The sequence below is a fragment of the Canis lupus genome, chromosome 1 (genome assembly GCF_048164855.1).
Source record: "Canis lupus baileyi chromosome 1, mCanLup2.hap1, whole genome shotgun sequence".
In the NCBI taxonomy this organism is placed as follows: domain Eukaryota; kingdom Metazoa; phylum Chordata; class Mammalia; order Carnivora; family Canidae; genus Canis; species Canis lupus.
In genome coordinates this window covers 111,122,174-111,143,071 of record NC_132838.1, presented here as the reverse complement: position 1 = coordinate 111,143,071, position 20,898 = coordinate 111,122,174, and the positions used below count along the sequence as shown (strand labels likewise).

Sequence of the window (20,898 nt, the reverse complement as noted above, 5' to 3'; positions counted from 1 at the left end):
AAAAGGGCCTTGGCAGGTATGACTGGGTTAAGGATCCTGAGATGGGATCCTGAGATGGTTATCCATGATCCTGGACGATCTCACTGGGCCTGAAATATAATCACAAGGGTCCTTCTGAAAGGGACCCAGGAGGAGAGAGAGTCAGGGAAGGAGTTGTAAGAAAGGAGGTAGAGATTGGAGTGATACAGGCCTTTGAAGATGGAGGAAGGGCCCAGAAGCCAAGACCCCACAGAGTCAGAGGGACGTGATGGGAGGAAGATTTCTGGGGACCCTTGCTGGCGTGGCAGACAAAAAGAGGCCACCAGCAGAGCCCAGAAACTCTGAACACAATCGCAAGAACACAGATTCTCCCCTAGAACCTCCAGAAAGCAACCCAGCCCCGCCACCACCTTGGTTTTGGCCCAGTGAGACCCATTTCAGACTTCTGACCTCCAGAACTGTAAGCGAATAAATTCCTATTATGTGAAACCACTACATTTATGCCAGTTGGTTACAGCAGCCGCGGGAAATTAACATAGAGGATGAGAAAGAATTCGCTGGAAGGGAAGTTGCGTCTCTTCCTGACTCAATATGCAAATACTCCCCGCTTAAGGATTTCTCCATCCCCAGATCTCTCAGGACACCCCAATCCTCTGGGCCGCTGATCCCCTGCTGCTGACCAGGTCACAGCAGGGTCAGCCCCAGCACTGGCTGTCAGGTGCAGAGTATGTGGGGGGACCCCATGCCTGCCTTCCTCTCCTCTTTTCTAGCAACCCCTGTCAAACCCCAATATCTGTTCTCTCCTTTTCCTCAGTAATAGGGTTTTGAACCAAGTGTATAAAAACTACATTTCCTGCTGAGCATTAAAAACTACATTTCCCAGAATGCCTTGCAGCTCGATGCGGCCATGTGACTAATTCCTGGCCAATGGGATGCGAGCAGAAATGATAGCGTCACACAGTCCCTCAAATACATCCCTAAAGGGAGAGCACTGGGGTCACCAGTGAGGTCTTCTTCTTCACCGCTACAAAACCAGGCGTAAGCATAAGCATGACTGACGGTAGCAACAGCTCCAGTAAACAGAGCCGGGCCTCTGTGTCTTTACTTGTCTGAACTTCTCAAATTCTCAGAATAGCCTTGGGAGGCTGGGACTGTCTATTCCCATTTTGCAGATGGAGAAATGGAGGCCCAGAGAAGGGAAGTGACTGTCCCAAGGTCACACACCATGTATAAAGAAAGGCCAGTGTTGGGGTCAGGATGAGCTGGGTTAGGCTGCAGTAACAAACAACCCCACCATCTCCGTGCCTTAAAATAGCAACGGTGGTTTATTTCTTGCTCGGGCTTCACGGTGGTCTCAGTGCAGAGGGCATGCCCAGAGTCAGGAGAGCTCGGCTTCACATCTCCTCATTCAGGAACCAGGCTCTCACAGTCGGTCACTGTGCCGGAAAAGGGAGGGGACACGGCAAAGCAGACTTTTAAAGGCTTTCACCCAGAAGTGACACTCCCACTCACAGCTCGTTGGCCAAAGGAGGGTACATGATACAACCTAATGTCAAGAGCGCTGGCAGGTGCAATGCTTCCGTGTATTCAGAATAAGGAAAACTGATATGTATGAACAGCCCAATCGATACCCCATCAGGATTCACACCAGAGGCCACATTCTCTGCCACGATGCTTTCCTGAGAGAACTTCCTAGGAAGACCCATCCACATCTTCATCCAGTGACTCATTCATTCATTCATTCAGCAGGTGCTGGACCAGGGTGGCAGGCCTCGCTGGTGGAAGAAATGCATAGAGCCAAGAGATATTTAGAATAAAACATTGGCAGAATTTGGCCCTGGGTTAGATGTAAGGGATGAGGGAGAAGAGTGTGTCAAAAGTTTCGTTCATCAGCTCAACGAACATTTATTGATCACCTGCTGTGTGCAGTTTTTCTAGGCTCTGATGAGATAGCTGAGAACAAAGCAGAGATCCCAGGATGCCTGGGTGGCTCAGTGGTTGAGCATCTGCCTTTGGCTCAGGTCATGATCCCGGGGTCCTGGGATCGAGTCCTGCAACAGGCTCCCTGCAGGGAGCCTGCTTCTCCCTCTGCCTGTGTCTGTCTCTCTCTGTGTGTCTTTCATGAATCAATAAATAAAATCTTTAAAAAACAACAACAGATATCCCTATCCTCAGAGAACTGACAACAAATGGCACCAAACATAACTCCCAGGGGAGTAATATTATGAAGAATGAACAGATGCCAAGAAAGCTGGGGAGCTGGAATGGGGGACCCCCCCTGGTGTCTGGTTTGCTGATGGGATGCAGGGGCATTGCATTCACAATGCAAGAGGACTAGGTTTGCAAGGAGTGAAAACATGTCCACATGAAAACTTGTACCCAGATGCTCACGGCACTGTTCATAATAGCCCAAAAGTGAAAACAACCCAAATATCCATCAGCAGAGGAACAGAGAAACAAAACATGGTGTATCCAGACAATGGAATATAATGCGGCCTTCGGATAAGGACCGAAGTACCGAAGTACTGAGCCATGGGACGACCTGGATGAACCTCGAGGACATGATGCTGAATGAAAAGAAGCCAGACACAAAAAGCTACATATTATATGATTCCATGAAAGGGAATTGTCCAGAATAGACAAATCCACAGAGACATCTAGGATTTGCTTCCTAGCAGATGAGTGGTCACCAGGAGCTGGAGGGATGGGGGGCTAGGAGTGACTGCTGAGGGGTACAGGGGTTCTTTTCGGGGTGATGGAAATGTTCTAAAATCGATCATGTGGATGGTTGTGTGGCCCTATGAACATATTAAGAACAACTGGATTTGTACACTTTTTTTAAAAGATTTTTTTAAATTTATTTATAGAGACAGAGAGAGAGAGAGAGAGGCAGAGACACAGGCAGAGGGAGAAGCAGGCTCCATGCAGGGAGCCCGACGTGGGACTCGATCTCGGGTCTCCAGGATCACGCCCTGGGCTGCAGGTGGCGCTAAACCGCTGGGCCACCGGGGCTGCCTGATTTGTACACTTTAAACGGGTGGATTGTCTGTTATGTGAATTATATCTCAATAAAACTGAGAAAGAGAAGGGAGGGAGGAGGGAAGGAAGAGGGCAGGCTTGAGAGGTCACTCTTGAAATTCACTTCGGTGAGTTGGCAGGAGGCAGCTGGAGACCCGGGGGCGGGGGGGGGGTAGTGAACATGGGTGCATGGTCGCCCCAGAAATGTCATCTTTTATCACTGGTTGGAGTTTGGGTTCATTGGGTCCGTCCTTTCTGCCAGACTTGCAAGCAGCACTCGTCAATGCAGAGCCAGCAGGGGGCAGCAGAGGACCACACAGGCCAACAGACGCCCTGGCTGCTCTGAGCACCTCTGCACCCCACCCCAGGGCACCTGTCCCCAGCCTCCGCCCCTTTGTGTACCCTTCTTTTTTTTTTTTTTTTTTTAGCCTTTGTGTACCCTTCTGAGAGCTCAGAGGATGCACCCAGCTGCCCAGGCCCAAAACCTGGGTGTCTCCTTCCCTCAAAGGGGGCAAACACCAGAACCTACCTCCTAGGCCTCCTGAGCTTGGGGTCTCGACAGCCCAGCCCTGGGCCAGGACGTCTCTCCCCATCACCTCCCCATCCCCCTACCTGGTCTCCTGCCCCCTCCCATCCTCCCACCATGAGACAGCCCAAGGGATCTTTCTAAATCCCAAACTCAGTAGTGCCTCCTCCCTGCTTGGAACCACCCATGGCTCTCCAAGTGCCCTTAAAGTCCAGGTTCTCATCATAGCCTGCAAATCCCTGGGAGGTCTGGCTCCTGGAGGCCCCTCAGCCTCCCTCTCAGCAACCCCTGACGCTCACCCCCACCCTGTGGTCTGCAGTCTATCATCCCCTGAACTGCTTCCAGGCCTTTCCCACTCTGCTCCCCATGCTCTGGGCATGCCCACAGGCACAGCACTCCACCCTGCCGGCCCCACCCCCGTTGGTCTTCCAGGTCTTCAGCTCAGACACCTCCTCCTCCAGGAAGCCCCCCCTGACACTCAAGCTGAGTCAGGTCCTTCTCCTGAGTTCCTCGACCTCAGCTCTGCCCACTCTGGGTGGTCACTGTCTAGAGATTTGTCTCGCCACTGGACTGTAAGCCCTGGAAGGGCTGGGCCAAGGCCACCCCGCGGTCACAGATGGGTCCCAGCACCACCCAGCAGGGCAGGCCCAGGGCAATGGATCAAGGAACGTGTGTGGAATAAGTGACACGTGGGCAGACTCGTTATCTCCATATCCTCCCTCGCTGTACCCGGCCACCTCCACTCATTCGTCGACAGACATTCACTGAGCAGCTACTGGACATCAAGCTCTGTTGAATGAAGCCTGGACTCCAGAGACATGAAGAGAAGGACAGGCCCCGACTCAGGAAGCTGGCGGTCTAGGGGGAGGCGACGTAACCTGGCCACGCACTGCGCTGAGCGCTTCACGTTTCTCAACTTACCTGATCCTCACAACGGTTCTGTGGGGGCAGCGCTCTGAGCGTTCCCATTTTACAGATAAGAAAACTGAGGCAGGGACACCTGGGTGGCTCAGCGGTCTAGCGCCTGCCTTGGGCTCAGGGTGTGATCCTGGGGTCCCGGGATCGAGTCCCACATCAGGCTCACTGCGGGGAGCCTGCTTCTCCCTCTGCCTGTGTCTCTGCCTCTCTGTGTCTCTCATGAATAAATAAATAAAATCTTTTTTAAAAAAAGAAAAAGAGGGCAGCCCAGGTGGCTCAGTGGTTTAGCGCCGCCTTCTGCCCAGGGCGTGATCCTGGAGACCCGGGATCGAGTCCCACCTCTGGCTCCCTGCAGGGAGCCCGCTTCTCCCTCTGCCTGTGTCTCTGCCCCTCTCTCTCTCTCTCTCTCTCTCTCTCTGAGAGAGATTTTATTGAATAAATCAATAAAATCTTTAAAAAAAGAAAACAGGCCTCAGAGCCTAACACCTGGCTCTCTCTCCTATTCATTCTGATCCGTCAAGGACCAAATGTCACCCAGGGCTGCGACCGTGTTGGGGTCCATGTGTCCAAGCAGAGAGAGGGCTCTGCCTTAGGAGAGGGCACCGCTCACAGGAGAGAGAGAGAGAGAGAGAGAGAGAGAGAGAGAGAGATCGCTAAGGTTGGAACTCCAGGCACTGTGTTGAGCAGCCCGATTTGGAAGAGACCAGTGTCCTCGTTGGGGACTAGGAGCCCCGGGACTCCTTCATCCTCTCCACCCAAGCTCACTGCCCCCCAAGGCTCACTGCGGACCCCCACTCCCTTCCTCTGAGTCCCCAGCACCACTCGATTCTCAGGGCTGTGGCTCCTCATCACACAAACGAGGAAGTGGCTGTCTGGGGAAGGAAATGGGCTGGCCCATGACCAAGACTGATTATGATTCATGGGGAAAACCCTTCCCTCCCGAACTCAACCCCTTTGTAGGCAGGGGGCACTGCCCTCTGAAAGAGTCCGTCTGGCGGGCCTGCTGCAGAGGTGTAGCCCCTGACGGCCCTGCGGGCCTCCTTTATCTGCTAACCTCCCTGGGGTGGCATGGAAGATTTCGCTTGTGGAAAGCATCCCGCTGCTGGAGTCAGCATTTCAAAAACATCGAGCCCTTTTGGGGTCCTGGCACGAGGAAACTTTCGGGGGTGTCGAAGGTGCTCTAAAACGAGATCTGGTGGTGGCTGCGGAAAATGAACTCTGTGCTATGAAAATCCTGCCCCAGGGGCACCTGGCTGGCTCAGTTGGTCGAGCGTGCCACCTTGATCTCGGGGTCGTGAGTTCAAGCCCCACGTGGGGTGCAAAAATTACTTAAAAAATCCCTAAATAAAAGAAGAAGAAAAGAAAGAAAGAAAACTATGCCCCAGTGAAGCTAAGAATGAGATGATGTTTATGAGACTGGAAATCTGAATACTGACTAGGTATTTGAAGATATTCAGGAAGTGTTTTTTGTTAACATTTTCACGTGTTAGGTAAAAATATGACATTGTGTGGTTTTCTTAATGAGTCCCTATCTTTTAGGGATATAGGCTGAGGCATCTATGAGTAAGACGATAAGAGGCTTGGAAGTTGCTTTCAAATACTATAGGTCAGGGGTAGCTAGGGAAAGAGCAGCAAGATTGGAGGGAGCTGGGAAATGTGTGGAATTTGGAAATTTTCCAAAATAAAGTTATTTTTTTTAAAAAGTGGGGCACTTGGGTGGCTCTCAGGTGATTGTGTGTTTGCCTTTGGGTCAGGTCACGATCTAAGGATCCTGGGATCGAGCCCCACATCGAGCTTCCTGCTTAGCAGGGAGTCTGCTTCTCCCTCTGCCTCCCCCCACCCCCATGTTCACGCCCACACTCTCTCTCTCAAATAAATAAAATCTTTTTTTAAAAAAAAGTTATTAAATTGTTTTTACATAACTCTAAATCCAAATCTACCCCCTTCCCATATTCCTGCTGGATAAAATGAGGCTCGAGAAAGACAGGACATCTAGCCAGGTTCCTGCTCAGGGCCTTCTGGACCTTTGGGGGCCCCCAGAGAACCTGACCTTCTCTCTCTGCTCCCCTCCATCCTCCCTAACTCCAGAAAAGCCCAGCTTCTCACACTTACCAACTCAGCCCCCCGCAACCCCTCCTTCCAGACCTAGATCCTTCTCTTCTGTGGCTCGTTGGCTCTCTTACCCTAAGCTGGGCCTTACCATCACCCCACTCCCCTACAAAGGGCCGTCTTGCACCCAAAGTCCTACTTCCCAGGTCCCCTGCTCCCTCTGCAACCACCTCTTCCCCCTGCCCCCTCCGTCACTCAGCCACCTTGCTGTCCTCACACTCACCAAAGACCTTCCTGCCTCAGGGCCTTTGTACTTGCTGTGTCTGCTGCCCCAAACACCCTTCCCCCAGATGTCCCCAGACCCTGCGTCATCTCCTTCATCTCCTTCAGGTCTCAGCTCACATGTCTCTTCAGAAAGGCCCTTCCTGACCTCCCTAGCTAAAAGAGCAACAACCCCCGTCACTTCTACCCTCTGGCCCTCCTTTATTTTTTTATAGCAGTTATCTCTCCGCGACATGATATGATCTATCAGTTTTTCGATTAGCATTGCTCTCCCTCCAACAGGATTACACCCCACAAGGAAAGGGATGCACGGTCCGCAGGTAGTTGGTGCTCAATAAATATTTGTCTAATGGTTGAAGGACTTGGAAAAACCCCGGGTGGACTAGGCGAGAGAGAGAAGGGGGGGTGGGCAGAGGATCCTGGCAGAGGGAAGGGCCTGTGCAAAGGCTTTCCCCTCTCTCCTCCAATGCACTCGTCCCGCCCCACAGGGCAGCTCAGGTGCTCTCCCCCGGGTGAGGACTGCAGGGCATCTGGGGTCCTTTCTCCCCAAGGACAGCCTCCCCAGGACCGAGCCCAGACCTCGCCTGGCAGGCGGGCACAGGAAGCCACACCCTGAGGTCAGGTCCATGAGTAAATATTGCAGCACCTAGGCCTCCCCTCACAGATAAGGGGGGGCGGGAGGGTCAGAAACCTGCTTTGGCCTCACCGAGGGAACCGCTCCAGCAGCCCCTGGGCTCCAAGGTCTCTGCCGGGGAGGATGGGACAAGGGTCCGCCACAGGGGCCCAGGCCAGTTTCCATCTAACAAATACTGACTAAGCCCAAGTGGGCGGGATCCCAGGCTGGAGACAGAGGGACAGGGCCCCAGGCCGGCTCCCCAGGGAGCTATTGACGTGGCTGGCCAGATAAGAGGGCTGACAAAACAAGATCAGGGAACCTTGTCCCCAGCCTGCCTTTGCTGGGTGGAGAAGATAAGGCTTGCCCACTGCAACCTCCTGAGGCAACGGCCCCAAGCCTCAGTTTTCTGGGCTGCAAAATGGATCCTCCAGGAGGGAGGGGGCACCCGATGACGTCATGGGTAAAACTGACAATGTCAAAAGGAATAAGAGCATCCGTGGAAACTAGATCCAAGGCCCAGCCAATTCCCCCCTCCCGGGTGGGGCCCGCGCCATCCCAGAAAGAACGCGAGCTACATATGCAGCAGAAGACATCCTGGCCTCACATGAAGAAAAGCACAAAAAAAGAAAAAAAAAGGTGAAATGCATTTACTTAACCCAACATATGCGAAATGTTATCATCTCTCTTTTTTTTTAATGTTTATTTTATTTTATTTATTTATTCATAGAGACACAGAGAGAGAGAGAGAGAGAGGCAGAGACACAAGCAGAGGGAGAAGCAGGCTCCATGCAGGGAGCCCGACGTGGGACTCGATCCTGGGTCTCCAGGATCACGCCCCGGGCTGAAGGCGACGCTAAACCGCTGAGCCACCCGGGCTGCCCAAATGTTATCATCTCAACATGGAATCAATATAAAAAATGAGGGCAGCCCGGGTGGCTCAGCGGTTTAGCGCCACCTTCGGCCCAGGGTATGATCCTGGAGACCCGGGATCGAGTCCCACGTCGGGCTCCCTGCATGGAGCCTGCTTCTCCCTCTGCTTGTGTCTCTGCCTCTCTCTTGCTCTCTGTGTCTCTCATGAATAAATAAATAAATAATCTTAAAAAAAAAAGGATGATCTATTTTTATTTTTACATTCTTTTTTTTTTTTTTTTTTTTTGGTTTGCAATAAGCCCTCAGTATTTGGTGTGGTCATTTTACTCACAGCTCATCTCAATTCGGATAAGCTAGTGAAGCTAGTGGCTCGTGGCTACCTGGGACACAGCTGGACTATTGCAATCCCCTGCCAGGGCCTCCCAGCACAGACCCTCACTCCCCACTCCTCTGTTACCCACAATGAAGCCAGAAGTTTCTATTAACACCAGAGCCCCCATCCCTTCTCTGCTCAAAGTGCTCTCATCGCTCTGGTCTCAGAGTAAAAGCCAAAGTCCTCCCATGGCCCACGAGGCCCTTCAGGATCGCTGCCCCCCCCCCCCCGTTCCCTCACTGGCCCCTCCACTCTTCCCTCCGCTCACTGAAACACTCCTGCCTCAGGACCTTTGCACTTGCTGTGTCCTGGGGAATGCTCTTCCCCCAGATTCAGCATGGCTCCCTCATTAAGTCTCTACTCCAGGGTTGCCCCCTACAACATCTTCTCACTGCTGGACATAAGCCAGTGCCCAAGCCACCTCTACTCCCTCCCCTGCTTTCTTTTTTCCCATGGCATTATCCCCACCTGACATAAAGTTATATGCATTTGTGTTTATTTGTCTATTGATTATCTCCCCAAACCAAAGGTCAGTTCCGTGAGGCAGCGATTTTTTTTTTTAATTTTTTTTTTTTTTTTTTATTTATGATAGTCACACAGAGAGAGAGAGAGAGAGAGGCAGAGACACAGGCAGAGGGAGAAGCAGGGTCCATGCACCGGGAGCCCGACGTGGGATTCGATCCCGGGTCTCCAGGATTGCGCCCTGGGCCAAAGGCAGGCGCCAAACCGCTGCGCCACCCAGGGATTCCGAGGCAGAGATTTTTGTTCCACTAATGACCGTAGCTTAACGCCTGGCACAGTGCCTGGCACATACTAGGTACTCAAGAAATGTCTGTTGACTGGTGAGGGAACAGTGGCACCCATGTACCCAGAGCCCACTCAGGTCCGGCACTGAGCCCCCCTCTCAGAGGAATCCCAGGGAGGTCAGTGTCGTGATCCCCCACTACCCATTGCACAGAGAGGCACAGGCCTCTGCCCGGGATCACCTGGTCCACTTTCTGCCCAGCTCTGGGCCTGGCATACAGCAGACACTCAAGAAACTTCGGCTTTCAAAGGACTCAAGGATCCAGGCTCATGTTCAGGAGCATCAGAGGAGAGGCAGGGAGGTGGGAGGGTGCAGGTGGATCCGGAAAGGCAAGGACAGCAGAGAGCCATCAGCACGACGCCACCAAGGCAGGGAGCCATGGCCGAGTCTGGACGACAGCCTGGATGTGTCTCAGTCCTCCCAGAGACACGGCCTCCTCACATCCTCAACCAGATAGCAAATCACCAGAAACCCGGGCCTCCCTGGGGACTCCTCTCTGTCATCCACACCTGGTGTCGGCTTCCACAAACACTGTTTGAACCCCAACCCTGAGCTGGGCAGCAATGGGGACACAGTAGTGACCACAACAGCCCAGGGCCTGCCTTCCTAGGACTCATAGTCCAGATGGGGAGACAGGCTCACCCTTTGACTGGGAGGACCCAGGGTGGTCAGGACTGGGACTGGGGATCCCAGGGTGTACCTAGCCCAGCCTGAGAGTCCAGAGGGCTTCCTGGAGGAGGCAGGCAATGAAATAGAGCAGAGGAAAGCAGGGATCTGCTGGCCGGAGAGGGCATAAGTGAGGCGGAATAACTGGAGCACAGAGTTCCCAGGAGGAGGGGGTGTCCATGAGGCTGGGCAAGTAGGCAGGGGCCAGGCCATGCAGAGCCTCGTGGGCCACGCCAAGAAGCTGGGCTTTCTCCTGTGGGCACTGGGGAGTCATGGCAGGTTCTGAGCACATGGAAGGAGGGAGGGTGAGACCAGGCCCATGGACCTGGGAGGATCTCCTGGGGGAAGCCAGATGAGGAGCAGGGTGATGCCTGGACCAGGGCAGGGAGGACAGGGAGAAAGAGAAAGAGCAGGTGCCACAGGGTGTGGCGTGCTAGGGGGAGAGAGGAGGGAAGCGTCAGGGACACAGTCCTGGGTCTCTCTGTCCCAGTGACAGGTGAACGGTGGCGCCATCCCTGATAAGAGGAGGAACAGGTCTGGGGGAAGATGCCAAGGTCAGTTTAGGACAAGGTGAGTGAGAGGTGCCCAGGGGACATCTGGGGGGAGGCATCCTGAATGGGCTTGGGAGAGGCCTGGGTCAGGACAAAGAAGGATGAGGTGAGGTTGCAGGTGGGGTGGGGGGAACAGGAGGCGCCAGGGCACCCACACTTCCCGCCACTCCCCCATCAGAGCCCCGCCCTGCAAGGGTAGCTCAGGACAGGATGCAAACTAGGAAGAGCAAACCAGGACAGGGGAGCCACTGGTACGGCCCTTGCCCAGATGCAGGCCGCTGGGGCCTGAGAAGGACCAGCGCCCAGAACCATCAAGAGATCAATATAACACATCTGTCGAAAACACTTTCCCCAGATCCCCCACGGCCTCTGCCAACCTCACCTTTCCAGAAACACCTCCCCTGATCCCCTCCTCCAGCTCCAATTTAAAAATTGGGTGGCTCAGCAGTTGAGCACCTGCCTTTGGCTCAGGGCATGATCCTGAAATCCGGATCGAGTCCCACATCAGGTTCCCTGCGGGGAGCCTGCTTCTCCCTCTGCCTCTGTCTCTGCCTCTATGTGTATGTGTGTGTGTCTCTCATGAATAAATAAATAAATCTTTAAAAAATAAAATAAAATAAAATAAAATAAAATAAAAATCACAAATGCGGGAACACCTCAGTGGCTCAGCAGTCTGCCCTCAGCTCAGGGAGTGATCCCAGGGTCCTGGGATCAAGTCCCACATGAGGCTCCCCGCAGGGAGCCTGCTTCTCCCTCTGTGTCTCTGCCTCTCTCTCTGTGTCTCTCTAATGAATAAATAAATAAAATTTAAATAATTACATATGAAAATCACAAACCCCCTTCCTGGCTTTATTTTTCCCCATTTACGTCCATCCAACATAATATTTTATTTGTTTACCCACGAACGTCAGCCCCACCAGCACCCAGGACACTGTCCAGCAGACAGGAGATGCTCTTGCAATATTTGTTGAGTAAAACAGCCCTACGAGGTGGGTGCTGTCATCATTCCCATTTCACAGATGAGGACGCTGAGGCCCAGCGGGTTCCATGACTTGCCCCGGGTCGTGGAGGTAGGGGACAGTGGACCAGGTCCCGTGCCTACACTTTTCATAATAGTAACACCAAGCAGACCTCGCCCTGGGGGCCCGTTCTGCCGGCTGCTGGCCAAAGGCCTGACACGGAGCAGCTCACCAACTGCTCTCAGGGTCTCCACCATCCCGGCTTTTCAGAGCAGCACGCGGAGACTCAGCAAGGGGCTGCCTCCAGCCCCGCTTCGCCCAAGTGCAGAGCCAAGGTCAAACCCGGACGCTTCTCTGGCCCCAAACTCTCCACGCACACACCTGACAGACAGGGCTGTCAAGGCCGAGAAGGGAAGAGGGAACGTGGGTTTCTTAGCCCCATACGGGGGCCGGTGGGAGCAGAGCCCCAAAGAGAGTGAGTAGCCGCCCAGCCTCCTTCCTTCTGTGTGGCTTTGCACACAGAACAGGGTTCAAATTCCCTCTCCCTGCAGGACTTTGGGCAAGTCAGAGCCTGTGGCCAGTGCCTCAGTTTCCCTCTCTGCAAACAGTGCCCACCTGGGGGGACATCCCCTGAAAGGACAAGCTGACAGTCACCCACGGTGCCAAGGCCAGGAAACGACAGTCGCTGGTTTTATTCCTCAGTGACCCCCACATTGCCAGGGAGGCCGAGGTGTGGGCCCCGAGTAAGAACTGCCCTAAAATCTTTCCCCCGCGCCTCCTCCTCCTCCCTGGCGACCTGGTTCTTCTCCTGGTACCAGACCCGGGCCCTCAGCACAAAGAAGGTTAGGCAGCGCCCCAGGAGGCCTGGCCGGGTCGTGGCCCCTGGCCCGTGCCTGCCACACCTGCTCTGGTACCCAAATGGGGCCCCAGATCCTTGGTGACTCGATCCCTCCAAATTCAGGTGATCTCCCCCGGCTCCAAATCACCGAACCCTCCCAGGTCCCGCGCCAGACAGAGCCAGGTCCCCACCAGGAAGGGCCTCGGAGCACTGGGACGCCACCACCGCCGTCTTCAAGACCAAGTTGGGGGCGAAAGATGGCTGTGACCGGGTGCAGCTGGCTCCTCCTCAGTGGTGAGCAAGAATGGAGCCCCCCACAACCTCAGCCCACTGGGGGGAAGGGTGGGGATCCCTGGGATCGGGAGAGGGAAGGTGGGAGCCAGCACCCAGCATGCTGTGTAGGGAGGGCATCGTTTGCTCCTCCAGGAGGCACCCAGCGTGGGGCTGGCCAGGGACGGCCACCCAGAGAGGTTTGTAGGGTGAACCTCAGAAATTTCTGGAATCAGGGCGTGAGCTCAAGCAGAGGAGCCGCTGATCCTGCTCGCTCGCTCGGTGTGGCAGAGCCATACTGAGCCACGGAAGCTTGTCCGGGGTGAGCTCTAGCCAGCAGCTCGGCCTCTCCCTGGGATGTGGCTTTGGGCAGGTGCCTTCCCCTTCTCGACCTATTTCCCCGTCTATGAAACGGGCTAAACTCACAGGGTCGTTTGAAGGTCATAACAAGCAGCATTGGCTAGCGCCGACTGTGCCACGGGAGCTGTTGGTAACGTTGCCCGTGTGTTCACCACCACCCTAGGCAGGAGGCCCACTCACGACCCCCCACTTCATAGACGAGAAACCGGAGGCTCAGAGAGGGGAAGCCAGCAGCCGGGGTCACACAGCCAGTAGCAGCAGGGCCGAGTGCTACACCGAGAGCACTCACCCCTAGCCCTAGCTTTAGCAGTCTGGAAAGTACCAGAAACCAGGCCAGGCATGCGAGCACTTCTTCCCTGAGAACTGCCATGGACACCCATTCCAGGCCTACACACACACACGCATACGCACACGCACACGCACATGCACACATACATGCACACGTACAATTCCAACCCAAGCAGCCCTGACCAGCTAGGCAGGTTTGGGGCTTATCTGTCGGGGTTGAAAGGAAAGGGGTGGAGTCAATTCATCACACCCCTACTTTCTGCTGTGGTCAGACCTGGAGAGGCAGAGAGCTGAGCCGGGGCCTAGATGAGCCCGCCTGATTGTGAAAGCCTCGGTCTGGTGACTCTCAGGACGGGAAAACCCTCTGGGCCCCATGCAATCCAGAGTTCTTGCAGGCTGAGCACGTGCTACACACTCGTGTGCAAGGCTTTCTGCCAGATTCTTGGCACGGCCCGACAAATTCAATCCTCAGGCCCACTCCAGACCCTGCACCTGGCCAGCACTTATTGAGCACTTACTGTATACCAGGAACACGTGTGCCAGGAGTGCACATCTCCTCCTTCACTGAACGAAGGCAGTGGTCAAGCCGACCTCATCCGGGCCCTCTGGCTCCTTTTCCTCAGCCACTTTTCTGAGCGTGGGGGCCGAGATCTCCATCACTCCCGAGCCCGCCCAGCCAGCTGAGGGGGACAACGTGACGCTGGCCGTCCACGGGCTTTTGGGGGAGCTGCTTGCCTACAACTGGTACGCGGGACCCACTCTCAGCCTGACTTACCTGGTGGCCAGCTACATTGTGAGCACGGGCGACGAGACCCCTGGCCCGGCCCACACAGGGCGGGAGGCTGTGCGCCCCGATGGCAGCCTGGACATCCAGGGCGTCCTGCCCCGCCACTCGGGCACCTACATCCTGCAGACTCTCAACAGGCAGCTGCAGACGGAGGTGGGCTACGGACACTTGCAGGTCTATGGTGAGACACCCCACCCCCGGACTCCCCTCTGCCGCAGCCAGCCTTCCCACCTCCTTCCCAGTCCCTCTATAAAAAAAATAAATAAATACATAAAAAGAAGGTAAAAATTTAAAACCAAAAAAAAGACAAAATAACAATAAAATTAAAATGCTCACCTCCTTCAGGATGGCTTCCAGGATTACCTCTTATCCCATTCTTTGCCCCTCCGGCGGGGTACAGGGACACCACCAGGATCCAGCCATGCCCCTCGACCTGGGGAGGGGGGTGGCCGGGGAAGCAGGCAGTGCCCGGCCCCCTCCCCCTCTGTCTCTTGCCCCACAGAGATCCTGGCCCAGCCCGTGGTCATGGCCAACAACACGGCACTGGTGGAGCGCCGAGACACCCTACGCCTGATGTGCAGCAGCCCCAGCCCCGCTGAGGTCCGCTGGTTCTTCAACGGCGAAGCCCTGCCCATCGCCATCCGCCTTGGCCAGTCCCCCGATGGCCGGGTGCTGACCCGGCATGGCATCCGCAGGGAGGAGGCTGGAGCCTACCAGTGTGAGGTCTGGAACCCGGTCAGTGTGAGCCGCAGCGAGCCCATCAACCTGACCGTGTACTGTGAGTCCTCCTGGCCCCACTAGAAACACCCAGTGCCCAAATCTCATAGATGGGTAAACTGAGGCCAGGAGAGGGCACCCGAGGGCACACAGTGGGTCAGTAGATGAGCTGGGCTTAGGAGCCAGGGATCCCTCTTAAAATGCACTTGACCCATCGCCAAAGGACAAAAAACCACCCTAGAAATGGAATAATCCTTCAGTCTGAAGCAGTACCTGCAGGAAAGGACACAGGACTGGTTGGTTTTGAAAGGGAGGTGGGAAGGGAGTGGTGGGTGGGAGGGGAGGTAAAATTTAAAAATGTAACCAAAGCACGGAGTCATTCCCAGGGGCAGCAGATATGCAGTGTGGAATCCGGGGCAAATAAATCACAGAGGTACGCAAGGGCCGCTAATGTAGAAAAACTTAGAGCCTAGAATCCTACCACCAGGGAATGCTGGATTTAAGAAGCACTGAATTCTAGACTCTGAGAATCCTAGAAACTCTAGAAGCAGAAATTCTTAGAACCTTAGAATTGAATTCTAAAATCTTAGAGCCACCCAAACCTAGAATTTTAGAAACATAGATTTCTAGAATCTTAGAATCCTAGAACCTAGAAGCACTGACTCTTGCATTGACTAGAAGCATTGACCCTTGGAGCCCTAGAATTCTAGACTCTTAGAGTGACTTACGAGAAACTGATAGTCTAGTCTTCTTCTTCTTCTTCTTTTTCTTCTTCTTCTTCTTCTTCTTCTTCTTCTTCTTCTTCTTGGGCCATAGATTTCGAAAATATCTTGAAATTTGGTCTGGCCCAACACCCTCTCTTTACAGAAGAGAAAACAGATTCCCTGAAAGGGGAAAGTGATTCTCGGGATCCTAGAGCAAGTTAGAGATCTGTGTGGGATCCAGAAAAGACCAGAGCTTCCTCCCTCCACAAGTCCCCAGGGGCCCAGCCTGGTGGAGAGGAAGCCAGGGACTCGCCTGTCCCTCTACTGCCCCGTGTCTCTCTCCCTCCTGCCCCCACAGTTGGCCCAGAACGCGTGGCCATCCTCCAGGATTCTACTGCCCGCACAGGCTGTACCATCAAGCTTGACTTCAATACATCCCTCACCCTGTGGTGTGTGTCCCAGTCCTGCCCAGAGCCCGAGTACGTGTGGGCCTTCAACGGGCGTGCCCTCAAGAACGGGCGAGACCACCTCAACATCAGTAGCATGACAGCGGCCCAGGAGGGCACGTACACGTGTATTGCTAAGAACCCCAAGACCCTGCTTTCCGGATCTGCCTCAGTGGTGGTCAAGCTCACCGGTGAGTTGCCCCCGGCCTGACCACCACCCGCTCCCCCATGGAGGCCCAGGTGGACCGCGAAGGTTTGGCCACTCCTCCAACAGTTAGGGCACCATTGGCCCACCAGATCATTGGAAATTAAGAGATTCTCAACCCATCCTTTGGCCAAGTGACAAAGTGGCATGTCCGGTGGTCCTCCCCTCTTCATTTGGGGGACAGAAGGAGACAGCCCATATCCTGTCACTCGGAAAACAAAGAATGAATCAGACTCTTCCCTGAGGGGTGACAACGTGAGAAGGGAGCCACCTTGTCCGCACTGTGCAGGAGCAGAGCGGGAAAACATTCAGACGTCCCTTTGTGTGAGCGCCCCCCCCTTCTAAATCCAGCCCGCCACAGCTGCCGAGGGCCTTGGCCCATCCCCTCCGCGCAGACAGCTGAACTTCTGTGCAGCCAACTAGATGATGCAGTGATCTGGCCCAGATGACTGTGTGTGTACACGCACAGGTGCACACACACATACACACACGGAAAATCACAGCCAGTTGTTGGCAAGTGGAAAAACACAGCCAGGGAGGCATTGCCTTGCCCCTGTCCTTAGACAGCCTGGGGACTGGGGGTAGTATAGACACAGCTGGTGTTTTGAGAGCTATCAGGATCCTCAGGGGACACTTTCTCATCCCCTGGGGATGGTGGCTTTGAACATGAAGGCCTCGTTAATTCTGCCTTGGTTCCTTCCCAAGCGGCCACTATCCCCCAGGGACAGTGGGAACAGTCCTGCCCTCCTTCCCTCCCCCTCCCTCCTACTAACAGGCTGGGTCTCATCCAAAGGGTGGATACTCTTTCACCCAAAGCAGAAATGGCATCCCCAGAGGTAAGTGTACCTCCTGCCCCACCCCACCTGGGGCAGCTGGTCTTGGCAAGAGACAGGGGGGTGTACCAGATGACCTCAGGTGCTGCCCCAAGTCCTGCCCGTACAGGCCAAGATGGGGGGTGTCGAAGTGTGCAGGTATGTGCAGGGAGTGGGTACAGCGCCCCCAAGGGCCTCTTAAACTGTCAGCAACCCTGTGGCAGGTGCCAGGGAGAGACAGAGGAAAAGGAAACCACCCTGCCCCCATCTGGGGGAGACTCTGATCTGATGGAGGAGATATGGTCTCTGCTCTTGGAGAGATGATCCTGGAATAGGGAAGCATGACTTCCTTATTCAAGGAACTGCCAGTCAGAGCGAAGAGGCAATGCCTCACACTCCATGGACTTTCAAGCAGTGATGGAGGAGACATGACATGCACCCTCAGTGAGCTTCCAGTCAGATGGAGGAGACAGTCCACACTTGGGGGAGATTTGGTACTCTGATGGGAGAGATGTGGTCTTGAGGAGACATGGTCTTTTTTTTTTTTTTTTTTTTTGAGAATTCCTAGTCTGATGGGGGGAGACACAGTTCCCACCTCTGCGTTACTCCCAATCTGATGGGGGAGTACAAGCCCCCCCACTTTCTAGGAATTTCCAGTCTGATAAGATAGGCATGCTCCTATCCAACCTCTGAGGTCCCCAGCCTGATTGGAGAGACCCAGCCTAATAATCTGGAATTCCAAATCTGATGGAAGAGACATGGCCTCCCACCCTCTGGAATCTTTTGATTTGATAAGAAACTATATAGCCCCCACATTCTGAGACCTCTTGGTTTGATAGAAGAGATACGGCCTGGGGTATACAAGTCTCAACTCTCTGGTAAGGGAAACAGGGCCCCCATATTTTGAGAATTTTCAGTCTCATAGGGGAGATACAATGCCCCCCCCCATATTCTAGAATTCCCAATCTGATAGGGGAGACATGGTCCCTGTATTCTGAGAACTTTCGATCTGATGGAGGAGACATGGTTTGACTCTCTAGGGTCATCTAGTTAAATGGGAGAAATATCCCCCAAGGGCTGGAAATTCCTAGTCTAATGGGGGAGTGATGGCTCCCATCCTTTGGGGTCTCCCAGTCTCATGGGGGAAGACACAGCTCCCTGGTAGGCATTGTTGGGATACAAAACCGACCTCCACTATCACACAAGTCAGCTCCTTCCTCTGTCTCCTTCCCAGCACCTCGCACGGGGGGAGCACCAGCCAGTTGTGGGGAGGCATGGAGGAGCCAGCTGAGGGGAGGAGGGGGATGCCATACCCAGTGCAGGCCAGGCTGACCCAGCCCCCTCACTGTTTCCTCAGCGGCAGCAGTTGCCATGACAATTGTGCCTGTGCCGACCAAGCCGATGGAGGGCCAGGACGTGACACTGACCGTACAGGGCTACCCCAAGGACCTGCTGGTCTATGCCTGGTACCGCGGGCCTGCCTCCGAGCCCAACCGGCTGCTCAGCCAACTGCCGTCAGGGAACTGGATCGCAGGCCCCGCACACACAGGCCGGGAAGTGGGCTTCGCCAACTGCTCACTGCTGGTGCAGAAGCTGAACCTCACGGATGCTGGCCGCTACATGCTCAAGACCGTCACATTGCAGGGCAAGACAGAGACGCTGGAAGTGGAGCTGCAGGTGGCCCGTGAGTGTATCAGAGGGGGCAGAGGGGGTCTCTTTTCAGATAGAGGCTTCCAAGAGGAGGCTTTGCATCCTCCATAGGCTGGGAAACATAGATCGAGGTGGATATGCCTACCCATCACACTGCAAGAAGGGACTTAGTCTCCTCCATCTGACTTGGGGATCTCCAAATGGAGTTCTTTCCTCTTCCATCAAACTGATGACCTAGACTAGGGGTAGATAGGCCTCCTCCATCAGACTGAAGGCCACTACAGGGGGCTTCCGTGCCTTCTCTCTCATACAAGAGGTTCACCAGACTGAAGGTTTTAAAAGAAGAGACATAGTCTGAGAGTAGGGCATCCTTTTTCCTGCAGATGGGTAGACTCTAAAACACAGGAGATATTGTCTCTGCTACTATATTGGGAAAATGGGCTAATGATGGGAGTTTACCTCCCGAGTTTACATCCCGACTAGATGTATAGAATGAAAGTGGATCATACCTCCCTCTTTAGACTGGGAGATCCTAGACTATTGGAATTGTGCCTCATTCTTTGCATTACAGTAAGAGTATGAACAGAATTTCTACCATCAGAGGGTGGAATTTTTTCATAAAGTGAAATCCTCCGTTAGGATAGAGGCTTCTAGATGGTAGGAATCGCATCTCTGCCCTCAGACAAGGCGTTTCCAATGTTCAAGAACAATGTCTCTTCCAACAGCCTGTGAATTTTCCTGATGTTGAAGACCATGGCTTGCCCATCAGAGTAGGGACTCCCAGAGTCAGGGACCATGTCTCCTCCATCAGACTGGGAGCTCCCAGAGTCAGGGACCATGTCTCCTCCATCAGACTGGGAGCTCCCAGAGGCAGGAAACATGTCTCCTCCATCAGACTGGGAGCTCCCAGAATCAGGGATAAGGTCTCCTCTATCAGATTAGGGGCTCCCAGAGTTAAAGACCATGTCTCCTCCATCAGACTGGGAGCTCCCAGAGTCAGGGACCATGTCTCCTCCATCAGACTGGGAGCTCCCAGAGTCAGGGACCATGTCTCTTCTATCAGACTGGGGGCTCCTAGAGTCAAGGACCATGTCTCTTCCATCAGACTGGGAGCTCCCAGAGTCAAGGATCATGTCTCCTCCATCAGACTGGGAGCTCTCAGAGTCAGGGACCAGGTCTCCGCCATCAGACTGGGGGCTCTCAGAGTCAGGGACCAGGTCTCCTCCATCAGACTGGGCATCCCTGGAGATCCAAGAGGCCATGTCCCTAGGACAGGTTTCATCACATTAGACCAGGACACTGAATGACACTGGGAACTAGGTCATTCTCCAGTCTGGAGTCTCACCTCCCACCATCAGACCAGACACTTTTGGAAGCCCTAAGTCAGGGATGGCGTCTCCCAGCTCAGATGTGAAGCTTCCAGGATCAGAAATCAATCACTGCCAGGTACCCCCTAGACATCCTCTTCATCAAACGCTGGTCCTGGGGCAGTGCTGGAGGTAGAATGCTCTGCGATGGCAGCAGGCCACCCCCCTAAAGCCTCGGAATTCCTTTTCAACCTGTCTCTCTCCTCACAGTCAACCTCCCTCCCCCGCATGAGGACCAACGCCACCTTCCTGAACCTGAACCTGACACAGGCTGAGCGTGGGGCGGTTGGGGCTGTGGGAGGCTGGGGGTGGGCAGGGGAGCACGAGGGGTGGGGGCACTGGGAGCTGATCCTCTACCTCCCTGACAGCTTTTTCCACCCTTTTGCCCCATGCCCCCCTCAGCCCTGGAGTAGCAGCACAGCTGTGACCGTGGGGACCTCCGGAGAGAAGAACTCTTCACACCGTCCTCCGTCCTCCCCGTCTCCTCCCTCTCAGTGGAGGACCACTCGCTCCCAGTGAGGATGCCGGATTGGTCGTGGTCAGCTGCTCTCCTGCTTCCACGCTAGAGTTAGAACGGACAGGGCCCTACTCCTTCGCTGAGTTGTTGGAGAACCACAGAGGCCATAAATGTCCTGGTGAACACATGTATGTGTCAGCCTCTCCTTCTATGATCGCCAACCCTGCCATATCCTGGTGGCCACACTCACCTCCTTTCCTACCTGGGGTTATTCTCAGTTTAGGTGCATGCATGCACAGGGATGCCTAAATGACAGTGAGGCAAGTCCCTACTGCTCAGTGTCAGGGCCTCAGGCTCTTCCCACCCCTCCTCAGGTTATAGCTGA

At 54.4% G+C, this 20,898-nt stretch overlaps 1 protein-coding gene across 1 annotated transcript; it reads left to right on the top strand.

The window, feature by feature from the left end:
* Positions 1-13,936: 13,936 nt before the first annotated feature.
* CEACAM16 (CEA cell adhesion molecule 16, tectorial membrane component) lies at positions 13,937-20,700 on the top strand (the record flags this gene model as incomplete). The annotated part of the gene is made up of 4 exons (XM_072784253.1): positions 13,937-14,336; positions 14,658-14,933; positions 15,935-16,213; positions 18,397-20,700. Coding segments are annotated over 4 exons (1,359 nt in total), but the record flags the coding sequence as incomplete, so codon positions are not given.
* Positions 20,701-20,898: the final 198 nt, after the last annotated feature.